This window comes from Zalophus californianus, chromosome 9 (genome assembly GCF_009762305.2).
Source record: "Zalophus californianus isolate mZalCal1 chromosome 9, mZalCal1.pri.v2, whole genome shotgun sequence".
Lineage (NCBI taxonomy): Eukaryota > Metazoa > Chordata > Mammalia > Carnivora > Otariidae > Zalophus > Zalophus californianus.
Window position 1 is genome coordinate 113,966,807 of NC_045603.1, and position 24,951 is coordinate 113,991,757.

The 24,951-nt window shown below is 38.0% G+C and overlaps 1 protein-coding gene across 5 annotated transcripts in view; it reads left to right on the forward strand.

Moving 5' to 3' along the window:
• MPP7 (membrane palmitoylated protein 7) overlaps positions 1-24,951 on the forward strand; it is a 289,462-nt gene that overhangs the window by 159,354 nt on the left and 105,157 nt on the right. For all 5 annotated transcript variants that reach the window (XM_027593230.2, XM_027593227.2, XM_027593229.2 and 2 more), the window contains exons 4-5: positions 13,601-13,678; positions 16,144-16,224. In XM_027593230.2, the coding sequence (XP_027449031.2) occupies positions 13,601-13,678; positions 16,144-16,224 (159 nt within the window). The remainder of the gene's footprint in view (positions 1-13,600; positions 13,679-16,143; positions 16,225-24,951) is intronic.

Consider the following 24,951-nt stretch of genomic DNA (forward strand, 5'->3'; position numbering starts at 1 on the left):
TTCTGGAAAGGAGGAGGGTGGGGGGATGGGCATTAAGGGAGGGCAGTGATTCTGATGAGTACCAGGTGTTGTATGTAAGTGATAAATCACTAAATCCTACTCCTGAAACCAGTATTACACTATATGTAAACTAACTAGAATTTAAATAAAAACTTGAAACTAAATAATTTGTAGAATTCCCCTATGAAGTCATTTGGTCCTGGATTTTGGTTCTTGTCTATTATTATTATTATTAGTTATTATTACTGATTCAATTTCATTACTAGTAATTTGTTTCTTCAGATCTTCTATTTCTTCCTAATTCACTCTTGAATGGTTCTGTGTTTCTAGTGATTTATCCATTTTTTTCAAGGTTGTCCAATTTGTTGCATAATTTTTCATAATAGTTTCTTACAATTTTTTGTATTTCTGTAGTGTCAATTGTAGCTTCTTTTCATTTATTTTATTTGAGTCCTTTTCTCTTTTTTTCCTTGATGAGTCTGACTAAAGATTTATCAGTGTTTTCATAGTAGAACATGCTTAGTTTCATCAATCTTTTCTCTGTTCTTTAACTCTATTTCATTTATTTCCACTCCGATCTTTATTTCCTTCCTTCTACTGGCATTGGGCTTTGTTCTTCTTTTTCTAGTCCTTTTAGGTATAAGATTAGATTGTTTATTTGAGCTTTTTCTTGTTTGTTGAGGTAGGCTATAAACTTCCTTCTTAGAACTACTTTTGCCAAAGATTTTGATCCATTGCATTTCCATTTTCACTTGTCTCCAGGTATTTTTTTTTTTTTTTATTTCCTCCATAGCTTCTTTGTTGACCCATTGGTTGTTTAGCCTCCACATGTTTGTGGGTTGTTTTTTTTTTTTTCCAGTTTTTTCTTGTAGTGGATTTTTAGTTTCATAGCATTATGGTCAGAAAAGACGCTTGATAGGATTTCAGTCTTCTTGAACTTCTTGAGACTTGTGACTTAACATGTGATCAGTTTGGGAGAATGTTTCATGTGCACTTGAAAAGAATGTGTATTTTACTGCTTTTGGATGGAATGTTCTGTACATATCTGTTAAATCCATGTGGTCTAAGGTGTCATTCAGAGCCCCTGTTTCTTTATGAGTTTTCTGTCTGAGTGATTTATCCGTTGATATAATTGGGGTATTAAAGTCCTCTAGTATAATGATATTACTGTCAATTTCTCCCTTTATGTCTCAATATTTGCTTTATATATTTACTTGCTCCTGTCGTAGGTACATAAATATTTAAATTGTTATATCCTCTTGTTGGATTGATCCCTTTATCGTTATATATGCTTTTGTCTCTTTTACAGTCTGTGTCTTAAAGTCTATTTTGTCTGATGTTAAGTATTGCTACCCCAGCTTTTTTTTCTTCCATTTGCATAGAATATCTTTTTCTGTCCCTTACTTTCAGTCTGTATGTGTCTTTAGGTCTGAAATGAGTCTTTTGTAGGCAGCATATAGATGGCTGTGTGTGTGTGTGTGTGTGTGTGTGTGTGTGTGTGTGTGTGTGTGTTTAATTCAGTCACCATATGTGTTTTGATTGGAACATTTAGACCATTTATATTTCAAGTAATTATTGATAGGCATGTACTTATTGCCATTTCGTTGTTTTCTGGTTGTTTTTGTAGTTCTTTGTTCCTTCTTGTCTTTTCTTTTCTACCTGCATGACCTGATGGCTTTCTCTGCTGCTATGCTTGGATCCCATTCTCTTTATTTTTTTGTGTGTATCTGTAATAGGTTTTTGGTTTGTGGATACCATGAGGTTCAGCTACAACATGCTATGTATGTAGCAGTCTCTGTTAACTTGATGATCACTTAAGTTTGAACACATTCTAGCCCCCCCTCCATCTTTTATATATTTGATGTCATAGTTTACTTTAAATTTTTTTATTTTTTATATATTTTATTTATATTCATTTTATGTTTATTTTATATCTCTTAACTAATATCTGTAGATACAATTGCTCTTACTACTTTTGTCTTTTAACCTTGGTAATAGCTTTATAAGTGATTTTCTGCTTTTAGTATGTTTGCCTTTCCCAGTGAAATTTTTTTTCCTTTCGTAATTTTCTTCTAGCTCTGATCGTTTCATTTCCATTTTAAGAAGCTTTTAATATTTCTTGTAAGACTTGTTTAGTGGTGATGAACTCCTTTAACTTTTGTTTGGGAAACAAACTCTCTTCAGTTTTGAATGATAAGCTTGCTGGGTAGGGTATTCTTGGTTGTAGGTTTTTTTTCCTTTTAGCACTTTGACTATAGCCTGTGACTCTCTTCTGGCTTACAATATTTCTGCTGAGATCAGCTGATGGCCTAATGGCATTTCCCTTGTATGTAACTATTTGCTTTTCTCTTGCTGCTTTTAAGAACCTCTCTTCATCTTTAGTTTTTGACCTTTTAATCATTAGATGTTTTGGTGTGAACATCCTTTGGTTCATCTTGTTTGGGGCTTCTGAGCTTCGTGGACCTGGATGTCTGTTTCCTCCCCTACCTTAGGGATGTTTTCAGCTATTATTTCTTCAAATAAGTTTTCTGCGCCTTTCTCTTTGTCTTCTCCTTCTATGACTCCTAGAATGTGAATGTTATGCTTGAGTTTGTCACAGAGGTCCCTTAACCAGTCTACATTTTTTAAAATTCTTTTTTCTCTTTTACTCTTCAGCTTGGGTGCTTTCTGTTTCCCCATATTCCAGATCACTGATCTGTACTTCTGCATTTTCTCATCTGCTCTTGATTCCCTGTAGTGTATTTTTCATTTTGGTTGTATTCCTCAGCTTTTTTAACGTTTTCTATCTTTTGTTGAACTGCTCACTGAGTTCATCCACCTTTCTCTCAAGTCTGGTGCGTATCTTAATGACCATTACTTTGAACTGCTTATTAGGTAGATTCCTTTTCTCTGTTTCTTTTAGCTCTCTTTCTCAAGTTTTTATCTTTTCTTTTGTTTGGAGCATGTTCCTTTGTCTCCTCATTTTGTCTGAATCTCTGTTTCTATGTGTGAAGTATGTCAGCTGTGTCTCCTGGTCTTGAAGGTAATGGCCTTATGTAGAAGGCATCTGTGGGTCCAGAAGCACAGTTCCCTTTGGTCACCAGTCCCTGGCACTCACAGTGGGGGGGGGGGGCCCTGTGTGGGCAGCACGTGCCGTGCCCCCCCCCCCCCCCCGCCCGAGTGACTGGGCTGTGGCTGCCATGGTCATACTGGTGGGCAGGGTTAGCTTCCAGCATAGCTGGCTGAGAGTCCTGGCTGTAGTTGTTTTGGGCACACAGGTTTGCATGGCTGGTCCCCATTTCTCTGGGACAGGAGTTGCTTCAGAGGGGTGCTGGCCCCCACTGAGGCTGCCCACCGGGTATCTCAGATCTGGAGCTGCTTTAGAGGGGCACTTGCTAGGGTGAGCAGGCAGGTGGGTTGGGTTCACAGGGAACACCATGGCAGGGCACGTAGTGCTGGCAAGGTAGATGGAGACGGTCAGAACTGGCTCACTCAAGCGTCTGGCCTGATGGCTAGAAGAAGGCAAGAGAAATGGCTCCGGCCAGCACTGCTGTTTTGGAGAAAATGCGTAGAAATCCCTGCTCCGCCAGCACACGCCATAAAATAAGTCAATAAATTTCCTTCATGTATAACCCAGGTGCTTTTCAAACTGCTGCCTCTGGGCTGGGTCTCAGACTAAGCAGTAATAGTGCACTGGCCCTTTAAGAGAGGGGTCTTGGTTTCCCATAGCCCTCTGGCTCCCCTGGAGTTAAGTCTGGATTTTCAGTGCTCTCACAATTAGGCACTGCTGGTTTTCAAACCAGGTGTCAAGGGCGGGGGGGGGGGGGGGGGGGGGGGGGCTCGTATTCCCAGTGCAGGCCCCCCACTGCAGGGTCTGATTCCCTCTTTTTTCAGAGAGAGGGTCTTCAGGCTTGTAATATCCCTCCTGTTGGTAAGTCATGGGGCTGGGGGTTTGGTTCCCAACCATGTCTCTTCCCCTTCCCCTTCTTGATGTGGCTTCCCCTTTAATTGTTGAGCTGTGGAAGATCTGTTTTGCCGATCTAGGTGGTTTTCAGAGTGAGTTGCATCGTATGTAGTTGTAGCATTGATGTGTCTCAGGGAGGTGAGAGCAGGATCCTCTTTCTGCACCGTTTCCCCAAGATCTCTCCTATAGTTGGAGTTTTTATCCACAAAGTCCAGGAATCTCAAACTGTGAAACTAGCATAGTGACTGGTGATATGGCAAACTTATCCATCAGAAGCAAATAAGAAGTATTTCTGAAAAGATATGCCATCAACCTAGGACTCTTTCATATAACCCCACTGAAGATTTACTAACAATTCCAGATTACAAGACATTTGAGAATACAGTCGACCCTCAGGCACTGCACATAGCAAGGTTAAAAGCCAAGCACTCTGTGTAATACAACAGTCTTATAGCCTATAAAATAAGGATACTTAAATGATACTAGCCATAAAAGAAGGCTTTATTTATAAGTTGAAAAACACTGGGTGCTAGGAAAAAATGGGTTTGTAAAAAGAGCTATATTTGACTTATAGAAGTAAGATGTATAGTCATTAAAAAAAAAACACTCAAAAAACGTCTGTGAATAGTTCTTCAGAGATTAGATACAGTTTAAGAGGAGCAAAGTGAATTGGAAGATAGATTTAGGAACCTTGCCAGAATGCAGAGAGATAATGTGGTTAAGATATCCCAACTTTGTTTTTCATGGAATACATGTAGCTGGCAAGTTTATACCAAAAGCCTTGTGGAATAATAAAGGGCTAAGAAGTTCTTCCTCACTCTAAACGTCAAGAGTATAGATAAAAATACAGTAACGGTTTTGGGCTCAGAGAGACAAATCAAAGAACAGAACGGAGAGCCCAGGTATAGATACTCATGTGTGGAAGATTGATAAATAAGTAATATTACACATCAGTGGGAAAAGATTAATTGGTGCTGTCCTTCTGGAAGAAGATTAAGTTGGAGCTCTTGTACGTGTGAGTTAATACTTCAGTACACAAAGTAAAACTATGAAACTTTAGAGAAGTCACACCAGAATCTCTTTATTTGGATAGGGAATGTTTTCTTAAGAAACAAAATGTGCAACCATATAGAAAAAGATGGATATATTTGGCCAAGTTAAAATAACTTCTGTTTGCCCAGGGCCACTGTGTTATTTAAGGTAGGATGGACAGTTGACAAGTAGTCCAAAAAAATGTAATAGCTTAGGTACAGTAGAAGTTTGTTTCCTGCTCCATGATCATTTAGAGGGAAATGTCAGATTGATGCATCACTCTCCTCCATAAGGTGTTTTGGGGACCCAGGCCCTTCCATCTGGTGGTTTTGCTGTCTGTTAAGGCCTTGGTATAGTCTGCATGCAGCCGGTGGAGGGGGAGAGTAGGGAAGAAGCATGCCAATTTCTTAAAAACCTCAGCGTGGCAGTGACACTTAGAACTTACTTATCATGTTTGACAGCTGATCCCCTGTGTTAATGGAGCCACAGGGAGAGGGGGAGGAGGGTAGACATGAGAGGAAATGTAGCTCTTCACTAGGCAGCTGCTGCGTAGCTATGGTTCAGTTGCTGTGGACGAGGAGAACTGATGGGAGCGGATGTCTCTGTCTTGGAAACTATCATGAAAACAGACGTCAGAGATTGGAGAAGATATAAATGAAAACCGCAGGGAGATCCCATTTCCTATCCATCTGATTAGCAAGATGTCTGATGACACCAAGTGTTGGCAATGGTCTGGGGACTCAGGAAACACTCGAACACTGTTGGGTATCTACCATAGTACAGGGAGGAGTGGTGTGGAAGGATAATCGATAGCAAAGAGCAGAAACAACCACCGTGTTTCTCAGTTAAAAAAAAAAAAGGTATGTCAACTTCTGTATGACAGAATATTACTCACCTGTTAAAATGAATGAACTATATCTACATGTATCGAGCTGGGTGTCTCAATATGGTATTGAATGAAAAATCCAGGTGTCAAGGGAACCGTGCCATTTATGTACATTCAAAAATAAAATTAACAAGTCAGGGAACGACAGATGTTGGCGGGGATGTGGAGAAAGGGGAACCCTCCTACACTGTTGGTGGGAATGCAAGCTGGTGCAACCCCTCTGGAAAACAGTATGGAGGTTCCTCAAACAGTTGAAATTAGAGCTACCGTTCGATCCAGCAATAGCACTACTGGGTATTTACCACAAAGATACAAATGTAGGGACCCGAAGGGGTACGTGTACCCCAATGTTTATAGCAGCAATGTCCACAATAGCCAAACTGTGGAAAGAGCCAAGATGCCCATCGACAGATGAATGGATAAAGAAGATGTGGTATATATACACAATGGAATATTATGCAGCCATCAAAAGGAATGAGATCTTGCCATTTGCAACGACGTGGATGGAACTGGAGGGTGTTATGCTGAGTGAAATAAGTCAATCAGAGAAAGACATGTATCACATGACCTCACTGATATGAGGAATTCTTAATCTCAGGAAACAAACTGAGTGTTACTGGAGTGGTCGGGGGTGGGAGGGATGGGGTGGCTGGGTGATAGATATTGGGGAGGGTATGTGCTACGGTGAGCGCTGTGAATTGTGCAAGACTGTTGAATCACAGATCTGTACTTCTGAAACAAATAACGCAACATATTTTAAGAAAAAAGAAAAAGAAGAAGATAACAGAAGAGGAAGAAAAGGGGAGTATGTCAGAGGGGGAGACGAACCATGAGAGATGATGGACTCTGAAAAAGAAACTGAGGGTTCTAGAGGGGAGGGGGGTAGGGGGATGGGTTAGCCTGGTGATGGGTATTGAGGAGGGCACGTTCTGCGTGGAGCACTGGGTGTTATGAACAAACAATGAATCATGGAACACTGCACCAAAAACTAATGATGTAATGTATGGTGATTAACATAACAATAAAAATTAAAAAAAAAATAGCTTGTGTTGTTTATTAATGTATATATGTTTAAAAAAATGAAAATTGCATATGGGAATCTATTTGGCAGTTTCAACGTAATGTTTTTTTCTTGGCAGAGAGGAAGGAGGATGGGTCTTTAGCCTTATCTCTGATGAATTATTTTATAAGATATTTGAAGCAAATCTACCAGGCTAATATCTGTTTAATTTTGGTGTGGGTTGCAACTTATCATATTTTCTTTATTTAAAAAAAAATGTTTGAAGTGTTTAAAGTGGGACATTAATAATTAAAACATTTCAAAATTTTGAGAAGTTATAAAGAATGGGAAGATGTGTATATATACAATGGAGTATATTACTCAGCCATAAAAAAAGAATGAGTCTTGCCATTCGCGATGACCTGGTAGGAGCTAGAGAGCATTACGCTAAGTGAAATAAGTCAGTCGAAGAAAGACAAATACCATATGATCTTACTCATATGTGGAATTTAAGAAACAAAACAAATGAGCAAAGGAAAAAAAGAAAAAGGCGAACGAAGAAACAGACTCTTAACTACAGAGAACAATCTGATGGTGACCAGAGGGGAGGGGGTGGGGGGATGGGCGAAATAGGTGGTGGGGATTGAGGAGGGCACTTGTGATGAGCACCAGGTGACGTATCGAAGTGTTGAATCACTATATTGTACACCTGAAACTAATATTATGCTTGTGGTTAACTGGACTTTGAATCAAAACTTAAAAAAACACATGAAAACAACTTTTGGCATTTCTTATCATTTGACGTGTCACTGAATAAGAGGGAGTGAGAAGTCCATTATTTCTTTTCTGATTTTATGGTTGACTAGATAGCTAGTCCTTAGTGCACAGGGGGTCTGTGTGTCCTTGTCCTGTACTTAAGTAAGTGCTAAAGTAATGGCAAAAATTAAATTGACAGAAACCTCTTCTCGGCTGCCCAGCTAATGAGCAGTGAAGGAAAGAGAGACAAATACTATTTTAACTTGCTTGATTGAGTAGGTTGACTGAAGTTTTCCCTTTCTATGGTCTATGTCCCCGTCTCTTTCCCAGGCTGTTGACCTTTCTAAATAGGTTTGAATGACTTATACTCCTGCCATATTTTGTTTCCATACTGAGTCTCTTTCTCCTGGAATGGGTGCTTACTTTAGTCAGTTTGATGAATGAATAAAACTCCAATTAGGGTAATTTGCCCTTTCTTTTGTTTTACAGTAATTTGATGCACATGACTCAAGTGTTATGTGGGTGTGGGTTACATGAAGAAGGAATGATCTAAGATGAAAACAGAAAAAATATTAGAAAACAAAAATAGTAAAACTAATCTAAAAGGTGGTTCCTTGAAAATACAGTAAAATCAATGTTTGTTAACGACTAAAGGGATGAAGGGTAGAAATAGAGCAAGCAAGATGCACCAAATAAGAAATGGTGATAAAGAAACATGTAGCAGAGGAAATTCAAAGACTCGTAAGAGACTCCTCTGCTTAAGTAGATTCAGAGAATTTTTTAAGGCTGGAAAAAAATAATTTTCTAGGAGATGATATTTGCTGCAACTGACAATGGAAGAGATAGAAGAACCTAAATGGAGAAATTGCCATAAACCACCCAGAAGAAATAAAGTTGGGGGATAAAGTGTATCAGATCCACTTGGTTTCTGATGGGAATGCCATAAAATATTTAAAGAAGAGATCACTCTAGTGGCATTGAGATGTTTTCAGAACATATAAAAAGAAAGCTTCCATAGTTTAAAAAAATAATGAAATGAGTGTAACACTGATAGCAAAACCCAGTAAAGACAAGACCAAAAAAAAAGCCAGCCTCAGTTAAGAGTACTGATGAGGAAAGTCTAAATAAAATATTACCAGTGGATTCCACAGCACATTAAGAGACCAAAATATCCTAGCCAAGTGAGGGTCCTTGTGAGAATGCCACAATGGGATGGGTAGTATTCGGAAATCCATAAATAAATTCTATAAATAGAATTCCCATATTACCTGGTCAGATAGGAAAAACAATATGGTGATCTTTAAGAAACAAAAAAACAAAATGAAACAAAAAACAACCCTCTTCATACATTTAGAATGCATGGATACCAGTTTCACATGATAATATGATCTATGTCAATGTGTAGCCAGAATTTATCTTATTAAAGGGAGAGAACAAAACAAGAACATCGGGGTGCCTGGGTGGCTCAGATGGTTAAGCGTCTGCCTTCGGCTCAAGTCATGATCCCAGGATCCTGGGATCGGGTCCCGCATCGGGCTCCCTGCTCAGTGGGGAGCCTGCTTCTCCCTCTGCCTCTCTCTCTTTCTCTCTCTCTCTCTCTCTCTCTCTGTCTCTCATGAATAAATAAATAAAAATCTAAAAAAAAAAAACAAGAACATCAACTCTCATCAGTTCTATTAATTTTATTTTTTCAGAGCTATTAGCTAAGAAAATTAGCCAAGAGAGATTAGTGGGATAAAATTGGAAAGAAGGGCATACGGTTAACACTATTGTGTTATTGTTTTGTTGGTTTTCCAGTTTTACATTTCCTCTTTCCTAATAAAGAGGGGTTTTTTTTTTTTTTGAGAGAGAGATCATTATTTTTAAAAGAGGATCCCAGCCATTAGAATACTTCTATTTTTTTTTTTAATCCCTACGCAACATAGTAGGTCATTCCCAGCTCCTCTTGGCTGCCATTGTGTCCCATGGATCTTCTTTTAAAACTCAGAATTCTCCTCTCCATGTTCTAAATAAATGAGGTAGAAGGTGTGTGGTGTGTGCGCATGCGCGCACGCACGCGCATGATGCCAGTTCTGGTTTAGCTACTATTAACATAGAGAATCAGACTACTGAGCAGTTATTTTCATTGCTTTTTAATATTCATGACAGAAGGCAGGAAAAGAGTTTTTACAGCTTTGGTTTATTTAATACCATGATTGGGTTCTTCTGTTTCCCTCTGCACATCACTGAGAAGTTTCAAAGAATTGCATTGAGATTAGTCAAGCTCTATATACTCTCGTTCAAACAGTTTCTGTGATGTGTGAACACAAAATAAATTATTGGCACCAGATTCAGAATTTTTTTTACAAAAATCAAACACTAAATTTCAAGATGTGTGTAGATGAAGGGAATTATAGCTTTCCTATAAGAATTGGTTACATATAGAGGCACCGCGGTTGGTTGAACATCCAACTCTTGGTTTTGGCTCAGGTCATGATCTCTGAGGGTCGTGAGATTGAGCCCAGCTCTGTGCTCAGCTTGGATTCTGCTTGTGTTTCTCTCCCCCCTCCGTCTCCCCCTCTCTCCTGTGTGTGCACGCCGCGTGCACACACACACACACACACACACACTCTCTCTCTCTCTCTCTCTCTCAAATGTTTAAAAAAAACTTAAAGAATTGATTACATATAGAAATTTTTATTTTAGCTGACTTTTTCTGATATAAGTATAATTATAGAAAACAAACCTTTATGGACACATTATTTAGTGGACTGTAAATATCTCTGTTTTCAAATGTCCTTTTTTCTTAATAGTGTATTTTAAATATTTTGGCATGCCATTTTTTTTAGGAGCTTGCTTTTGAATAATTGCCTATTTTGCTAGTGTATGAAGCTAACCAGAGTCTCTCCTTCTCTCAGTCTCCTTTACTTCCGTCTCCTTTCTTTCTGTAGCTCCTTCCACTTTGCTCTCCTTTTGTCGTTCAGGGGAGAAAAATGAAGTATGCTTTTATTACATGGTTAAGTCTGCAAAGGGAAGTGTTCGGTTAAATGAGATTTTGCAGGTTTGGCAATACATGATATTTAGTAATTAGATGCTGTGTCTTTGGTTACGTATTTGTCTGTTGGGTTCTAAAGGGTAACCGCTCAGGGAAATTGGCCAAGCTGTATCAGAGTGAATTTTTCTGGTGTGTAATGGCAAGTTACAGAGCATGTGATAAAAAGCTTTGCCGTGTTATTCGATATGAAAGCCACTGGCCTCATGTGGGCATTTAAATTTGAATTAATAAAAATTAAATAAAATTAAAAATTTTAGTTCCTTAAGTAAACGAGCCACAGTTCAAGTGTTCAGTAGACACATGTGGCTAGTGACTAACCATGTTGGACAAGCAGGTACAGAACATTTTCAACATTACAAGGAGTTCTGTGGGACAACCTTGGGGTGAAGTTTATATGTGTTACCTGTTTATTAGAATTTAAAAATCATTTTTGTTTTTAATTTTCTTCCTGGATATTATAAATGCTAATAAAAGTCAGTAATTTTGGAAACTGTGAACAGCTCAAAATTACTTAGAGTAATTTTTACTTTCCTATCAACTTAATATTTAAAATTATGTCCTGAAGTAAAACATGTATCAACATAGGGTTACCAGCATTTAGAAATTCTAGGAAAACATTTAAAAAAATTTTAAGATTTTAATTATTTGAGAGAGAGAGAGAGGGAGAATGAGAGGGAGAAGCTGACTCCCTGCTGAGCAGAGAGCCCGACATGGGACTCGATCCCAGGACCCGGAGATCATGACCTGAGCCGAAGGCAGACGCTTAACCGACTGAAACACCCTGGTGCCCCTAAAAATTCTTGATATGATACAAAGTCTCAAGGTGGGCAGGGTAGAGGTACGCTCTCAAATCCCTTGGGTGAAGATCTAAAGAAGATGATGTGGAAAGAGGGGCTCTTTTTTTTTTTTTAAAAGATACTCAGAAGAAGCAAATGAAGCAGAGAGATAATGTATTTATTTAGGGATATAATTTTAAGTTGTAATTACAATATGGTCTCGATATAAATTAATCTGGAAAAATTAAGAAATGTTGGAAAGAAAAAATACAGGGAGGGGTGGAGAGGAGCCATCCCTAATCCTGCAGCCTTTGGAAATAGCCAGTGGTACTTGTCGTGTGTCTGCTCAGCGTCCTCTCTGTGCTGTTCATCCAGCAGTGAATGAGGTCAGTGAGGGAGGCAGCCGAGATGTTAATCTGAGAGGCGGGCATAGGGAGTGAGGAAGAACTCTGACATTGAACCAGGTGGCCTGAGTTTTAAGTCTCAGCTCGACTGCTTCTGTCTGTGGGACCATAGCAAGTTATTTATTTAACTTCTGTGTATCTGCTTATCTGTAAAATGGGATGATGGTGCCATCTGCCTCTTAATATTCTTGTGAGGGTTAAGGGATTAAAATACTAAACTCACTGAAGACTATATTACTGATAGTACCGATCACTATTTTTTTTTTTTCTGGTCACTATTATGGAGGGAATACAGACCCATGGTAAGTACCTAATAAGTATGAGCCTCTATATTTACTGTTGGAGGGAACCAGATGTTGACACAAGAAAGCTAGATGAGTTGTATGAGAGGCTAAGCTCAGTATTCTATGATAGTATTTGTTGAGGTGACCTAATTTTTGATAAAGACTCAAGCAAAATTAATTTAGCTCTTAGGTTGGATGGTTTTGTTTTAAATTATACTTTTAATAGTTTCGCACATCAAATCTTGCTCCTTGCTTGTGTTCTTAAAAGTTTGTTTATTACCCTACTGTGATTAATGTTTGAAGGTTCCAAGATTTTAAATAAAAATGTGGCCCTGATAATTCTGGTAATATCATAAGTGTCAAAATTCTTTCCCTGATACTTTGCATTGTGGGCCAGGTTGCCAAAAAGGTAATAGAATCCTCTCTTAGCAATAGCATCTGGCTAATCAAAATAAAATCTATCTTCCAGACTTTTTACAGGAGAGTTTGGTTAGCTTTGAGTCTAATTAAAGAGTCGATTACTTGATACCTATGAGTGTATTACTTGATACCTATTAAAAACTGGAAATTCTGAGATGTCAACTGTTTTTTTTATATATAGTGGGGGGTAATTTCTTCAACTATAAGTAAGAGGTTCAAGTAAGTTTTCAAGTATAACATTTTAAGAGCACCTGTGTAGGAGCTGAAATGGATAGAACTTAAGAGCCAACAGTTTTGCATTTGTCAAAGCGTCTTGCATTTCTTAATGACAATACTAGATTTTTTTAAGGAACTCAGTTTGTCTTATAATGCACTAAAATAGATTCTTGCCTTTGTGGTTTTGGGGGGAATGGTGGGAAAGGAAGGAGCAAGTTATTATTTGATAATATAATTTTACTTGTTTTACAGTACAGAAAATTATGTCATCAAAACAGTTATGAGAAATGTCTCTATGAGCAATCCCTTTGCTTCTTAGAAGTTTGAATTTGGGGGGGAAAGGTTGACAATTTAGGGGGAGAAAAAAAAGCCTAAAAGGAACAGCATGCTGGGCAGGGTGTTCCTGGAGTGCGCCATGTTCCCGTGTTCTTAGTGGTGATCACATACCAACCGGTCAGGATGCGGCTGCTGGCTTATCACTTTGCTTTAATCATTATTTATGTGTTTAGCAGGAATATAAACTACGACCGATAAAGTATTGAAGCCATATGTTTTAGAAATGACAGATTTTATAAAACTAACATAATTATTCAGGGGAAAAACAAAGGTTTAGCTCTTACGTGGGTTCTATTTGATAACGATCCTCCCCCCCCATTTGACATCACATTAGAAACACTGGGCCATAGGTGAATTACACATGCAGGTTTGTCATCTGTAGGTTTATAAAAACATAGAATTTTTGTTTGAAGGTTTAGTGGATCAGTTTCTGTACGCAGCGATAAAAATCTTCAAATATCTCACTGTTTGCTAGCAGGTGAACTTATATTCATTCACTTGTGTTTCTTCCAGATTCACGAAAAACTCCACTACTATGAGAAGCAGAACCCCGTGCCCATCCTCCACGGTGCAGCCGTCTTGGCCGATGATGTAAGTGTGCCTTTCTGAGCTCCCTGGGACCCTGAGCCTTCGTGAGCCTGGCCTGGGGCAGAGCTCATCCTGCCCCAGATGACAGATGCGTGCGATACTAGGAGCGAAAACCAGGAGAAGCTGCAAATGTTTCACAAAGTCCTGTCATCACGGAGCTTATGCAGATACTATGCTGATTTTCATTCACTTTCCTGCTCTAAAATTTTTGCCTGGACATAACCCCCTCGTTCTACCTTGGTAACTGCGTACCAGAACTTTTAGCCTCTAACTCTCTGGGGAGAGAGAGAGAAGCTGTCAACTAGTGGAGTTCTGAGAAAGTCACAGGCAGGAGGAGTGCTTTGGAGAAATAAAGACAAATGAGATAGGTCTATCGCTGACAGTGCTAAAAAATGACAGATACTAGAATAGGAACGAGGCCTTATGAAATACATAAAAAGACAGGATTGTTTTTAAAATGGGTTATAAAGCATAGTAATGATTTATGGATATCAGACCTCTCCAAATTACCTTCATAACCAAAAAATAAATTTTTGCAGCAGTTGGCATTGATGGAGTAGTTAATTTCCTGTAGCTATAATTTTATTTTCGATCTGGGGGAGGGAACTACCTTGCTGTTTCTTACTGTTAACTTTTAAACTTGGATGAATTGAAAGCACACCTGGATAAACTATAAAGGACGCTAAGCCAGATGAGAAATAGGTCTTGTGTGAAGGCGGGTTTTAGCGATATCCTGTAGCTTATCTGTTGCTTTTTGAAGTTTTTGCTCGGTTACGATAAAACAAGCCATCGTTCAGTTTAGTAAAATATCGGGGCCATAGAATAAAAAAAAAAAAAAAAAAACTGACCATCTTCAGAAGTTGATTTTCTTATATATATGTTCTCTATTTTAATTTAGATAATAAAGCGCATGTAATAAATCTCCAAGTGGTTTGCTATTTGTTTAGTCCTCAGTCTCCCTTCCAGTTTTATCCACAGAGATTAGATTATAGGGATGTTTCGGTTTCCATGTTTTATGAGGAAGCTTACTCCTCTGCCTTAATAGAACCAAAATTTTTGAAGTGAAGGTGAGCAAAGATGTAGAGAGAATTCTAGTAAGCTGCGGTTGGCACTTGAGAAAGTCTTAAAAATCACTTTAAAAACATTTACTATTGAGGGTTTGGGGAAATATTTGTCACTCTCCAATGTGGTTGAGGCCCAATCATATTATGACAATAATGCTTTTTAAAAGAATTAGAGACTTACGTAAATAGGGTAAAATGTAGCATTTTCTAATTCATCAGAGCAATATATGTGAATTTTAAAAATATTGTTACAAAGTGCCTAGAGAATGCAGAGAGCCTTTTGTGACTTTTTTGAGTTAACAGTTATTTATGATTATTTTACCTCGAAAAACAAAAATTTTACCTTGAAAAAGTAAAATCACTTTTTGCAATGTAACAAATGAATATATCAGTTTTATCAGGTTTTATTTTTGTGTATAATTTATATGATGTCCTTCTTTTAGAGAAAAGTCCTTTTCCAGAGATAAGAACAATTATTTTTAGCTTGGTAGAAACAATAGGAGCAAAGAGAAATTTCATGCAGTGTTTTAAGAAGGGTTTTTAAATGAAAATATATGTACGTATTTTGAATTCTGTACTGTGTATTTATTTCACAATTGTAATTTCTTTTTCTACTTGGTCTTGCTTTTCTTCTTAGGAAATTATATGATCCTTACTATAGACTAAAATGGAATAGAGTGTTGATGGGAAGATCTCTTTTGAAGAACATGAGGCGTGTTAAAAGTTCCAGCCCTTTCTTTAGCTAGAACCAGCAAATGGGAATTCTTGATTGTTATAGTAGAATATAGTCAGCATTTCTGTTCCCAGAGTACTTGTCAACCTATTGTAAGTCATTCTATGATTAACTTGGTTTATACTTAACGGATTTTTTTAGTCTGTGTAGGTAAACATAATAAAAGTTTCAGACTCCATTGGCTCTATTAGAGACATTCTAGTTCTTTTTCCTCCAGCTCTAAACAGCAAGCTACTGTGGGTTTTTGGAAACCTTGTGAATTTCACCACCTCATTCAGAAACTTTTTTTTTTTTCATTTTTTTCTTTCTCTTTCTTTCTCTCTCTCTTTAAAAGTAGTGTCAAAGCCTGATCCAATCCTTTTTACAAGTGGTCCTTTGTTTGCATGTAAAAGGCTGTTCCTTAAGATGAAGCGCTGGGGTTTGCCCTTATTGCAATAAATCAGAGAAGGTGATCTGGCTGGTGGGGTTTTTTGAGTTATACTCAGTCAAGATCCTGGGCTGAGATCTGGGCTACCAAGGGCCTGAAAAGAGGAGCAATGATTGATGGTCTGTTTTCTTTCATATGCTGACTGCTTAATCACTGGAGAGTGGCAAGGTAGATTCTCAGTTGTCACACGTGGAGTCACACAATGCTCTTACTAAATGTTCTGTCAATGTGCTCTCCCTTGCAGTTGGCTGAAGAGCTTCAGAACAAGCCATTAAACAGTGAGACCAGAGAGCTGTTGAAACTACTGTCAAAACCCAATGTGAAGGTGAGGACGTGTAATAAATATCTTCCAGAGGGGCTACTTTCTGAGACTTCAGATGAATTTTATTTTGAGCATCAGTTTTCAAGTGAATGTATTTTCAAATAGTGTGCAGTATTTTCATAACCCAGATTCCATTAAGGAAGACAAGTTGAGCTTTTGATGATAATGTGACCAACTACAGAATACTGTAATTGGGAAGCTCAGGATTTAAGTCAGTGAATATAATGTCACCTCAAGGTCAGTTTCTTTTTAAACGAACGTAAGAGTACAGAATACAGAACCTACTAGTGATTTTGTTTAGGCTCATTTTACTTGGTTCGTGAATGGTATTCCAATATATTTGACAGCTATATCTATTTTTTTATAGGATCATTTCAGCTTTTCTCTTTCCCTTCCCTCGTTGTCTTCCCCATCTCCTCTCCCTCTACTGATTCATGTGTTAATATATATTACCATTTTACAGAGAAGAGCAGTTTCCCAGTGTAAAATGCTAGTAAAATACCAGTAGGCAGATTCCAATTCTCCTTGCCGTTTTTTTTATTGAAGAATAGTTGACGTAACAATATTGTATTAGTTTCAGGTGTACAACATAGTGATCTGATATTTATATACATTACAAGATGGTCACCACAATTAGTCTAGTTACTATCTGTCGCCATACAAAGTTGTTACAATATTATTGACTATATTTCCTCTGTGGTATATTACATTCCTGTGTCTTATTTATTTTATAACCGAAAGATTGTATCTCTTAATCTTCTTCACCTATTTGACTCCTTCCCTTACCATTTTTCTTCCAGGTATATCATTTATCTTTCCTCCAAAGGTGCTTGGTCAACAGAAGTCATTTCAAAAATGTCCTGTTAATTCTAAGGTCATTAATGCACTATATCCTATAACCTGCACATTTTGGATTTGATACTGCTGCAATTACATGTGAAGTATTATCCATGAGTCATAATTACATGTAGATTATGTAATTAAAATGATCAGTTATCTTTTTTTTTTTTTGTAAAGATTTATTTGAGAGAGTGCAAGTGGGAGGGAGGGGCAGAGGGAGAGGGAGAATCTCAAGCAGACTCCCTGCTGAGTGTGGAGCCCAACATGGGGCTCGATCTCACAACCCTGAGATCATGACCTGAGTTGAAACCACGAGTTGGATACTCAACTGACTGAGCCACCCAGGTTGCCCCAAAATGATCAGTTTCCTTATGATGATTTCTATTAAGCATATGTAGGGTATCAGATGAATATTTCTGCCTAGATGCAAAAATTGATTTCTACCTTCCTTGAAAAATCTCCTTTGCTATAATAGTCTTAAATTGATGGTCAGGAAAGATAGTATTAAATAAAAGATGAGGTGAAAACATGTACAAGCTATAATTCCTAATCCTTAGAAGTAAAGTAAACGCTGTCAAGAATCAGTGGATTATAATTAGTAATTTAGAGTAGTTGACTTATCCTGGTACAGAGGAGATTGGTTGAATTTTAGTTCTAAAAGAATAAGCATCAGCTTAGAGCAAAATAGTCCCTTGAAATTAAAGACAGAGTATGTAGAAAGGTTAAAGACAAGTCTCAGAGTAAGATTCATAGGGAGAAAAAGTTCTGAAATGTCTTCATTTTGGTCTCAGAGTACACATGCAAAGTTAATATGAACCAAAGAAAGGTGAGGTCAGCTGTGAGCAACTTGTTAAACTCCTTGTTGAGAGTGCTATCTTGATTTGAGTATTAGAAACTGAAGAAGAGTGTTACCAACAAAAAACAATGACATGATTTTGGTATTCTTTTGAAGAGTGTTTGGAATGGAATAGCTAATAAAGAAGAGATTGATGATACTGGATGGAAACTGGTATTTGGCTCGAGAGGGAGGTTATGATTTTAGATGGTATTCAGCACCATTGGATACAACCTTATAATTAAATCCTGGAACTTTGTTACAGTGAAAATATTTTAGACGAATACTTTTTAAATTTTGTATGTTTATATAGCCCTGTGCTAAGAGAATGGGTGAGAAGTCAGCATGAAAGATGTATTTTCAGGAAGCGATGTGTGGGAAGTGGGTGGGATTGCAGACGCAAGATGTCTCAGTTGGCAATGGCCGTTTCTAGTGAGCCAGTCCTGGGGGGAAGAATCTTTCTTCCCTTTATGACCTAACATTTAACATTGCTTTCCTTGAAATCAATTACATTAACTACCATCAATTTGAATTTCACTTCTTTTTGGGTAATTACTTTAAGAAGTCATTTAGTAAACTTAAAATATTTTCTTTTTTTTTTTTTTTTTTTTTTAAAGCAGAAGCAAGGTACAGTAGGATGACAGGTATACATGAATTATAAGTTGAACTGACAGTTTAAATATGAAAAGCATTACTCCAGGGTGTGAATTTGAATACTGTTTTTTAATTTTTAGTGGAGAAGGGAAGTAATTATTCGCTTGTTAAAGAGGGCTGTTTCATTTAAAATATTTAGTTCACAGTAGTGAAAAGAAACCTCAGGTGCACCTCCAAAGTAATAATGAGTTTTGTAAACACACACAGATAATATACAGCCAGATATATAGCCACTATGAGAAGGATAATACTTGTATCCCACAGATCTGCCAATTCCTTTTTGAAAAGTCTTAAAACTTTCTCTGGTTATTTATGTCACTAGAGTCAGATCTTCATTCATTCTCAAGTGTCCAGTGCCTACTGTGTGCCAGGCCCTGTAGATACAACTTGCAGAAGACTCGTGAAGGTTAATGAAGCTGACAGGAGAAATACTGGGTAAAAGAACACATGTAATACTGTGGAGGGAGTGCCTGGGTGGCTCATTTGGTTAAATGTCTGAATCTTGGTTTCAGCTCAGGTCACGGTCTTGGGGTGGTAAGCGTGGAGCCTGCTTGGGATTCTCTCTGTTCCTCTCCCTCCGCCCCTCCCCTGGTTCACGCTTTCTCTCTTTCTCTCTCTAAAATAAATAGATAAAATCTTAAAAAAAAACAAAACACCATGGAAATCAGAGGAGGGATGCTAAATCTAAATTTGGGGAGGGAGGAAGGAGTGAGGGAAGGGTTGAAAACTTGCCAGAGGAAGTGGCATATAAATTGAGCCCTGAAGATTGAGTTTGAGGTAACCAAAAGAAGGAATAGGAGAGTCAAGTTGAGGTGGGATGTGAAAATAGATTTTTTTTGAAAGATGTATTTATTTTAGGCAGAGAGAGGGTGGGGGGAGGGGCAGGAGAGAGAGACTCCCACTGAGCAGTGAGCTGAACTCGGGGCTTGATCTCACAACCCTGAGAGTGTGACCTGAATCAAAATCAAGAGTCAGATGCTTAACCGACTGAGACACCCAGAGGCCTCTGAAAATAGGTATTTTAAATAAGGTGAATAGTATGTGAATCCTCTTAAAGGAAATAACTTGTCCAGTTTGAGGATGAAAATAAGTTCAGTGTGGTTGAACAGTAGCTTGTGGAAGAGGAAGGGGCAGGAGTTCAGAGCTAGACAGGGGATCTTTTGAGTAGGGGGGCCATGTACGTCCTGGTTTGCCCAAGAACAGTCTGGTTTGTGCCTGTAGTTCCAGCATGATTATTAATAGCCTCCTTTCCATTTCAGTTGTTTCCTTCTTTAGAGGATAAATTATAGGGCCACCCTTATTGTGAGCATATTAAAAAGTTTGGATTTCATCCTAAGAGCAGTGGAAAGTCATTGAAAGGATTTAAATCGGCAAGTGACACAGTTGCTCTAGTATACAGATTCTTGGAATGGTGGGGTGGTGGTCGGGTGGGAGGAGTGGATGCTGAATGGAGGAAGGCCAGCTGGAAGCCTGTGGAAGTAACTCAGGGGAAACATGATTAAGGCCTTAGTGAGGGCTGTGAGGGATGGATGGAAGTGGGGGACGGGTGGAACTGGACAGAGCTTCAATACATGGTATTGGCACAAGTGGTTAATTATTGGGAAAAATAATATAACCAAATATAATGCGTATTATGTGTAATACACAATGAATTCCAAATAAATGAAAGATGTGAGTATAAAAAATTGAACCATAATCATGGGATAGAGAAGAAACACTCACAATCTCAGGAACAGATAGACAGACACACATAGGAAAAGTAAAAGAGAAAATCCATGAATGTGGTTAGAAGGAATAATTTATTTATATAAACAGTCTACATTTGTCTTTAATAAAGTTGTGATAATTTATTACTTTGACTTTAATTTTACTTTTTACAAAGGGACTTGATAAAGACTTTTGAAAGTAAACAGGAAATTTTTTTGATAATGTGCAATTGCATTTTTAATTCAGACTATGGAGAAAGTAGAAGTCCCTGTCTTCATTGCTCTGTTTGTGAAGATGAACATCATTCCATATGTTTAATGACTTTCTATTTTGTCTATGAAGTGTGTGTTCATAATACCTTTTAGGGATAACTACTGTTCATTGGCTGCATTATTTTTCCTTTTTGCGTACAGAAATATTACCTATACATTTTTTCTTTCAAGATTTATTTATTTAGGGGCACCTGGGTGGCTTAGTCGGTTAGGTATCTGCCTTCGGCTTGGGTCATGGTCCCAGGGTCCTGGGATTGAGCTCCGTTTTGGGCTCCTGCCTCTTCCTCTTCCCTCCCCCTGCTTGTGCTCTCTCTCTCTCTCTCTCTCTCTCAAAAAAAAAAAGAATTACTTGAGAGATAGAGAGTGGGGGGGGTAAGGGCAGAAGGGGGAGGGAGAGAGAGAATCTCAAGCAGACTCCCTACTGAGCATGGAGCCCAACTCGGGGCTTGATCCCACAACCATGAGATCATGACCCGAGCTGAAATCAAGAGTTGGACGCTTAACCAACTTTGCCACCCAGGCGCGCCTACATTTTTTCCATTATAAATAGAATGCACTATTTTTCTGTTTTGTGGACTTTTAACATTTTGATATTTTGTGGACTTTGGAGCAACGTAATTGTCCACTTCTAAGAGATAAGTTAGATAACTTTGCTTTTTTTGCTTTTTATAATGCATATCTCTTGTATATTTCAGAATTTTATTAGGTCAATAAGTTGCTGGTTAAATTATCTGTACATTTAAAATTTTGATAGTGATTGCCATCTTGTCCCTCACAACAATCTGGACAGGTCCTCTCAGTGTGCAGTGCCCGCAGGTGTGCGTGAGAAGGTCCTTTCCCCCTATGTCCTCACAGCCCTGTTTAATTTTCTTCTTCAGTTTTGTTAATCGATCACCACTGGAATATTTGTCAACACTTTCCGTATACATCTTGCCACCCTCAAGTCTCCAACAGTTAAGAAATGCTTGTCATTTTGTAACCATTGTCTCACCTGAGGGCTGTCAAAGAGTTAAAGATTACATTCAGTTGTTAAATCTCTGAATCGAGGTATACTTGGGTGGCTCAGTTAATCTTAAGTGTCTGACTCTTGGTTTCGGCTCGGGTCATGATCTCGGGGTTGTGAGACTGAGCCCTGCTTTGGGCTCTGGGCTCAGTGCAGAGTCTGCTTGAGATTCTCCCTCCCTCTCCCTCCATGCTCACTTGTGTGCTCTCTCTCTCTCAAATAAATAAATAAATATATGTATTTTATTGACATATAATGTACTATTTGTTTCAGGGGTACAGGTCTGTGATTCACCAGTCTTACACAATTCACAGCGCTCACCATAGCACTTCCCCTCTCCAATGTCCATCACCCAGTCACCCATCCCTCCCACCCAGCTCCACTCCAGCAACCCTCAGTTTGTTAGTATTTTTAAAAAATCTGTGAATTGATCAGTCAGTTGCCATATCCAAACAATAAGTAATAACTACTTTTGTTAATAATGTTTATAAAATCCAGTCTTATTGTCCAAATCTTAAAGTCCAGGAAAAGTAATGAAGCATCAAAGAAACAGCAGATGGTGAGAAAAAGGAAGTGGGGTAGTGAGTGGCAGAAGGCCTCAGTAGACGTGATAGGGTGTGGGAGCTTCCTGCAGTGATAGAGTGGAGAAGAGCAATAGTGTTGGTGGCCTTTGGGGGAGCTGATGAAAGGATGTGGATCTCTACAGAGACTTTGTTTCTAGGGGAAGCAAAGAGAGTCATTAATAATAAGAACCACTCCTAGGCATCACATGGCCACATTAAAGGCAAATCATCATCTATGAATCATCATTCAGAGTCTCGTTTTTTGATAAAACAGTGAAGTGACATCATCTCTAGAATATGGTATTATAATTTAGGAAGTCGGGGAAAATTTGGTAGGTTTTAAAAAGGCAATAAAATAAAAAGATTTGTTGTAATTTTTCAGCTTTCCAAAATGTGCATTTACCAGAAATTACTCATTGCCTGAGCATGTAGAATGGATGAGACTTCATTTAAGCATGCAAAAGGGAAAAGTGAAGCTTCCTTCTGGAGGAATAAATCAGTGTTACTCATTCTTATGAGTTAGACACTTAATTCTGTTGACCTGACAGATACTAAAATATAGAATTGACTCCAGGGGGTCCAAAGCAGTGAAAGTCTGTGCTCCTGATGAGTTATAAGGCCCAGTGTTCAATTTCCTGCATAGTCTTCTGAGCAACAGGTAAACCCATCAGTTCTGATTGGGGTGGTTATGGCATATGGAAATACAATTTTCTTATTTAGGTGTGTTGCCTTTCAAAAGGACAATCTATATTGAAGAGTAAAGTCGTCACAGTTAAAACAGGCAAATAGAATACAGAGTTACTTTTAGTTGTCCAAAATAAAAATGTTGCTAACCAAATATATTTGTAAAGCAAAACTATTAAAGAATTAGGAACTCAATATCTATGAATCTTAAAAATGTATTTTGGAATCCAGACATGGAGATGAATACAAAGCTAAAGAGGAAAAATACATAGCTGCTGCTGTTAGTATTGCCTATCAACTATGATAATTATTTTATTTTAAAAGATGTTTATTAGTGATCTCTATTAGTCTTATCTATGTGCAAGATAGTTATCATAGATACCCAGATAGTGAACATTTCTGATGTTTTTCATTCAACTCTATATAGATCCATATCCCATCCACTGTCTATTCCTATCTTCCTGTCTGAAAAACTTCATATACCATTTTTTGTAGTGCAAGTTTCCTGGTGATGAATTCCTTCGACTTTTTTATGTCTTTAAAAAGTCTTCATCATCCCTTCATTATTAAAAGATATTTTTGCTGGGTATAGAATTTTAGGTTGCCGGTTTTCTTTAAATATTTAAAAGATGTTGCTCTTTTATCTTGAAGCTCGTATTGTTTCTGATGTGTGTTGTCATTTTAAGCTTTTTTTCTTTGGCTGATTTTAAGATTTTTTCTTTCTCATTGGTCTTAAGCAATTTGGTGTTATTTCTTTTTATGTTTTTTTTCTTTTTTTTGTGCTTGGATATGTTGAACTTCTTGGACCTAGGGGCTTTTTCTCCCCCCCATCAAATTTGGAATATTTTATGCCATATTTCTTCAAATATTTTTTTTTAACACCACTCCTTTCTTTGGAGATGCCAATTAGGTGTATATAAGTTGTCCCATAGCTCAATAATGTTCCGTTCATAATTTTTTACTATATTTTCTCTTTGTGCTGTTTCATTTTAGGTAGTTTATAAATTGCTTTAACTATAAGCGTTAATCTCATTCAGTGTACTTTTTAAAAAATTTCATACATTGTATCTTTTATCTCTAGAAGTTTGACTTGAATCTTTCTTATATATGGCAGGTCTCATTTTCAGTGTTTTCTCTAGCTTTTTAAGCATTTGGAATACAGGTATAGTAATTGTTTTAATTTTCTTGTCTGCAATCTCTCTGTAATTTCAGGATTTGGTTCTATATAATTCTGTCAGCTGTGTAATTTTCAGAGTTTAGCTCTGTGGTGTTATGTTGTTCATTATGAGTAGTATTTTCTTCTGTCTTTACATGCCTCATAACTTTTGTCAGTAATTGATTGGCTCTCAGTCATTATGAGTTTTACTGTGTTTGATGCTGGATATTTTCATATTTTTATAGTGATATTCTTGAGTTTTTTTTCTGTTATATAATTAAGTTACATGGAAATATTTTGGTCCTTCAGAGGCTTGCTTTTCAGCTTTGTTAGGTGAGATCTTAGCATTGTTTAATCTTGGATTAAGTATTTCCTCCTGTTAAGACAATATCCCTTGTTAACTGTCCTCAGTGCCTTGTGAATGCCAAGCTTTTCCCCTCTGACTGAAGGAAACAGGAGCTATTCCTGCCCTGTGTGAGCTTTGGGGATTGTTCCCTGTAATGCACAGTTTCTTAACCTTGGAACTATTAACATTATGGAGCCTGAAAATTATTGGGGGGAGGGGCCGTGAAGGGCAGGGAACTGCCCTGTATGCTGTCAGATGTTTAGGAGCATCCCTGGCCTCAAACTGGATGGCAGTAGCACCCTCCACACTGTGACAACCCAAAATGTCTCCAGACATTGCCAAATGGCTGTTGGGGAGTAAAATTGTTCTCAGCTGATAACCACTGCTCTAATCCTTTCTGGTAGTTTTTTTGTATGCACACTCAAAGGGGGGCCTCCTGCAGATCTCCAGAGCCCTGTGCCTGTCAGAATCTTTTCTTTCATACTCTGAGAACTTTAGTTCCTTGACCTCCCAACATTCCTCACTGTGTTGTCTCAACTTACGGAGACCAGTGGGTTCTGCCTGGGTACCTTCTCCCCCTACACGGCCAGGAAACTCTGGCCTCACAAGGCTCACATTTGTTTCCTGTCTCTCAGTGATCACTGTCCTTAATTGTCTGATGTCCAGTGTC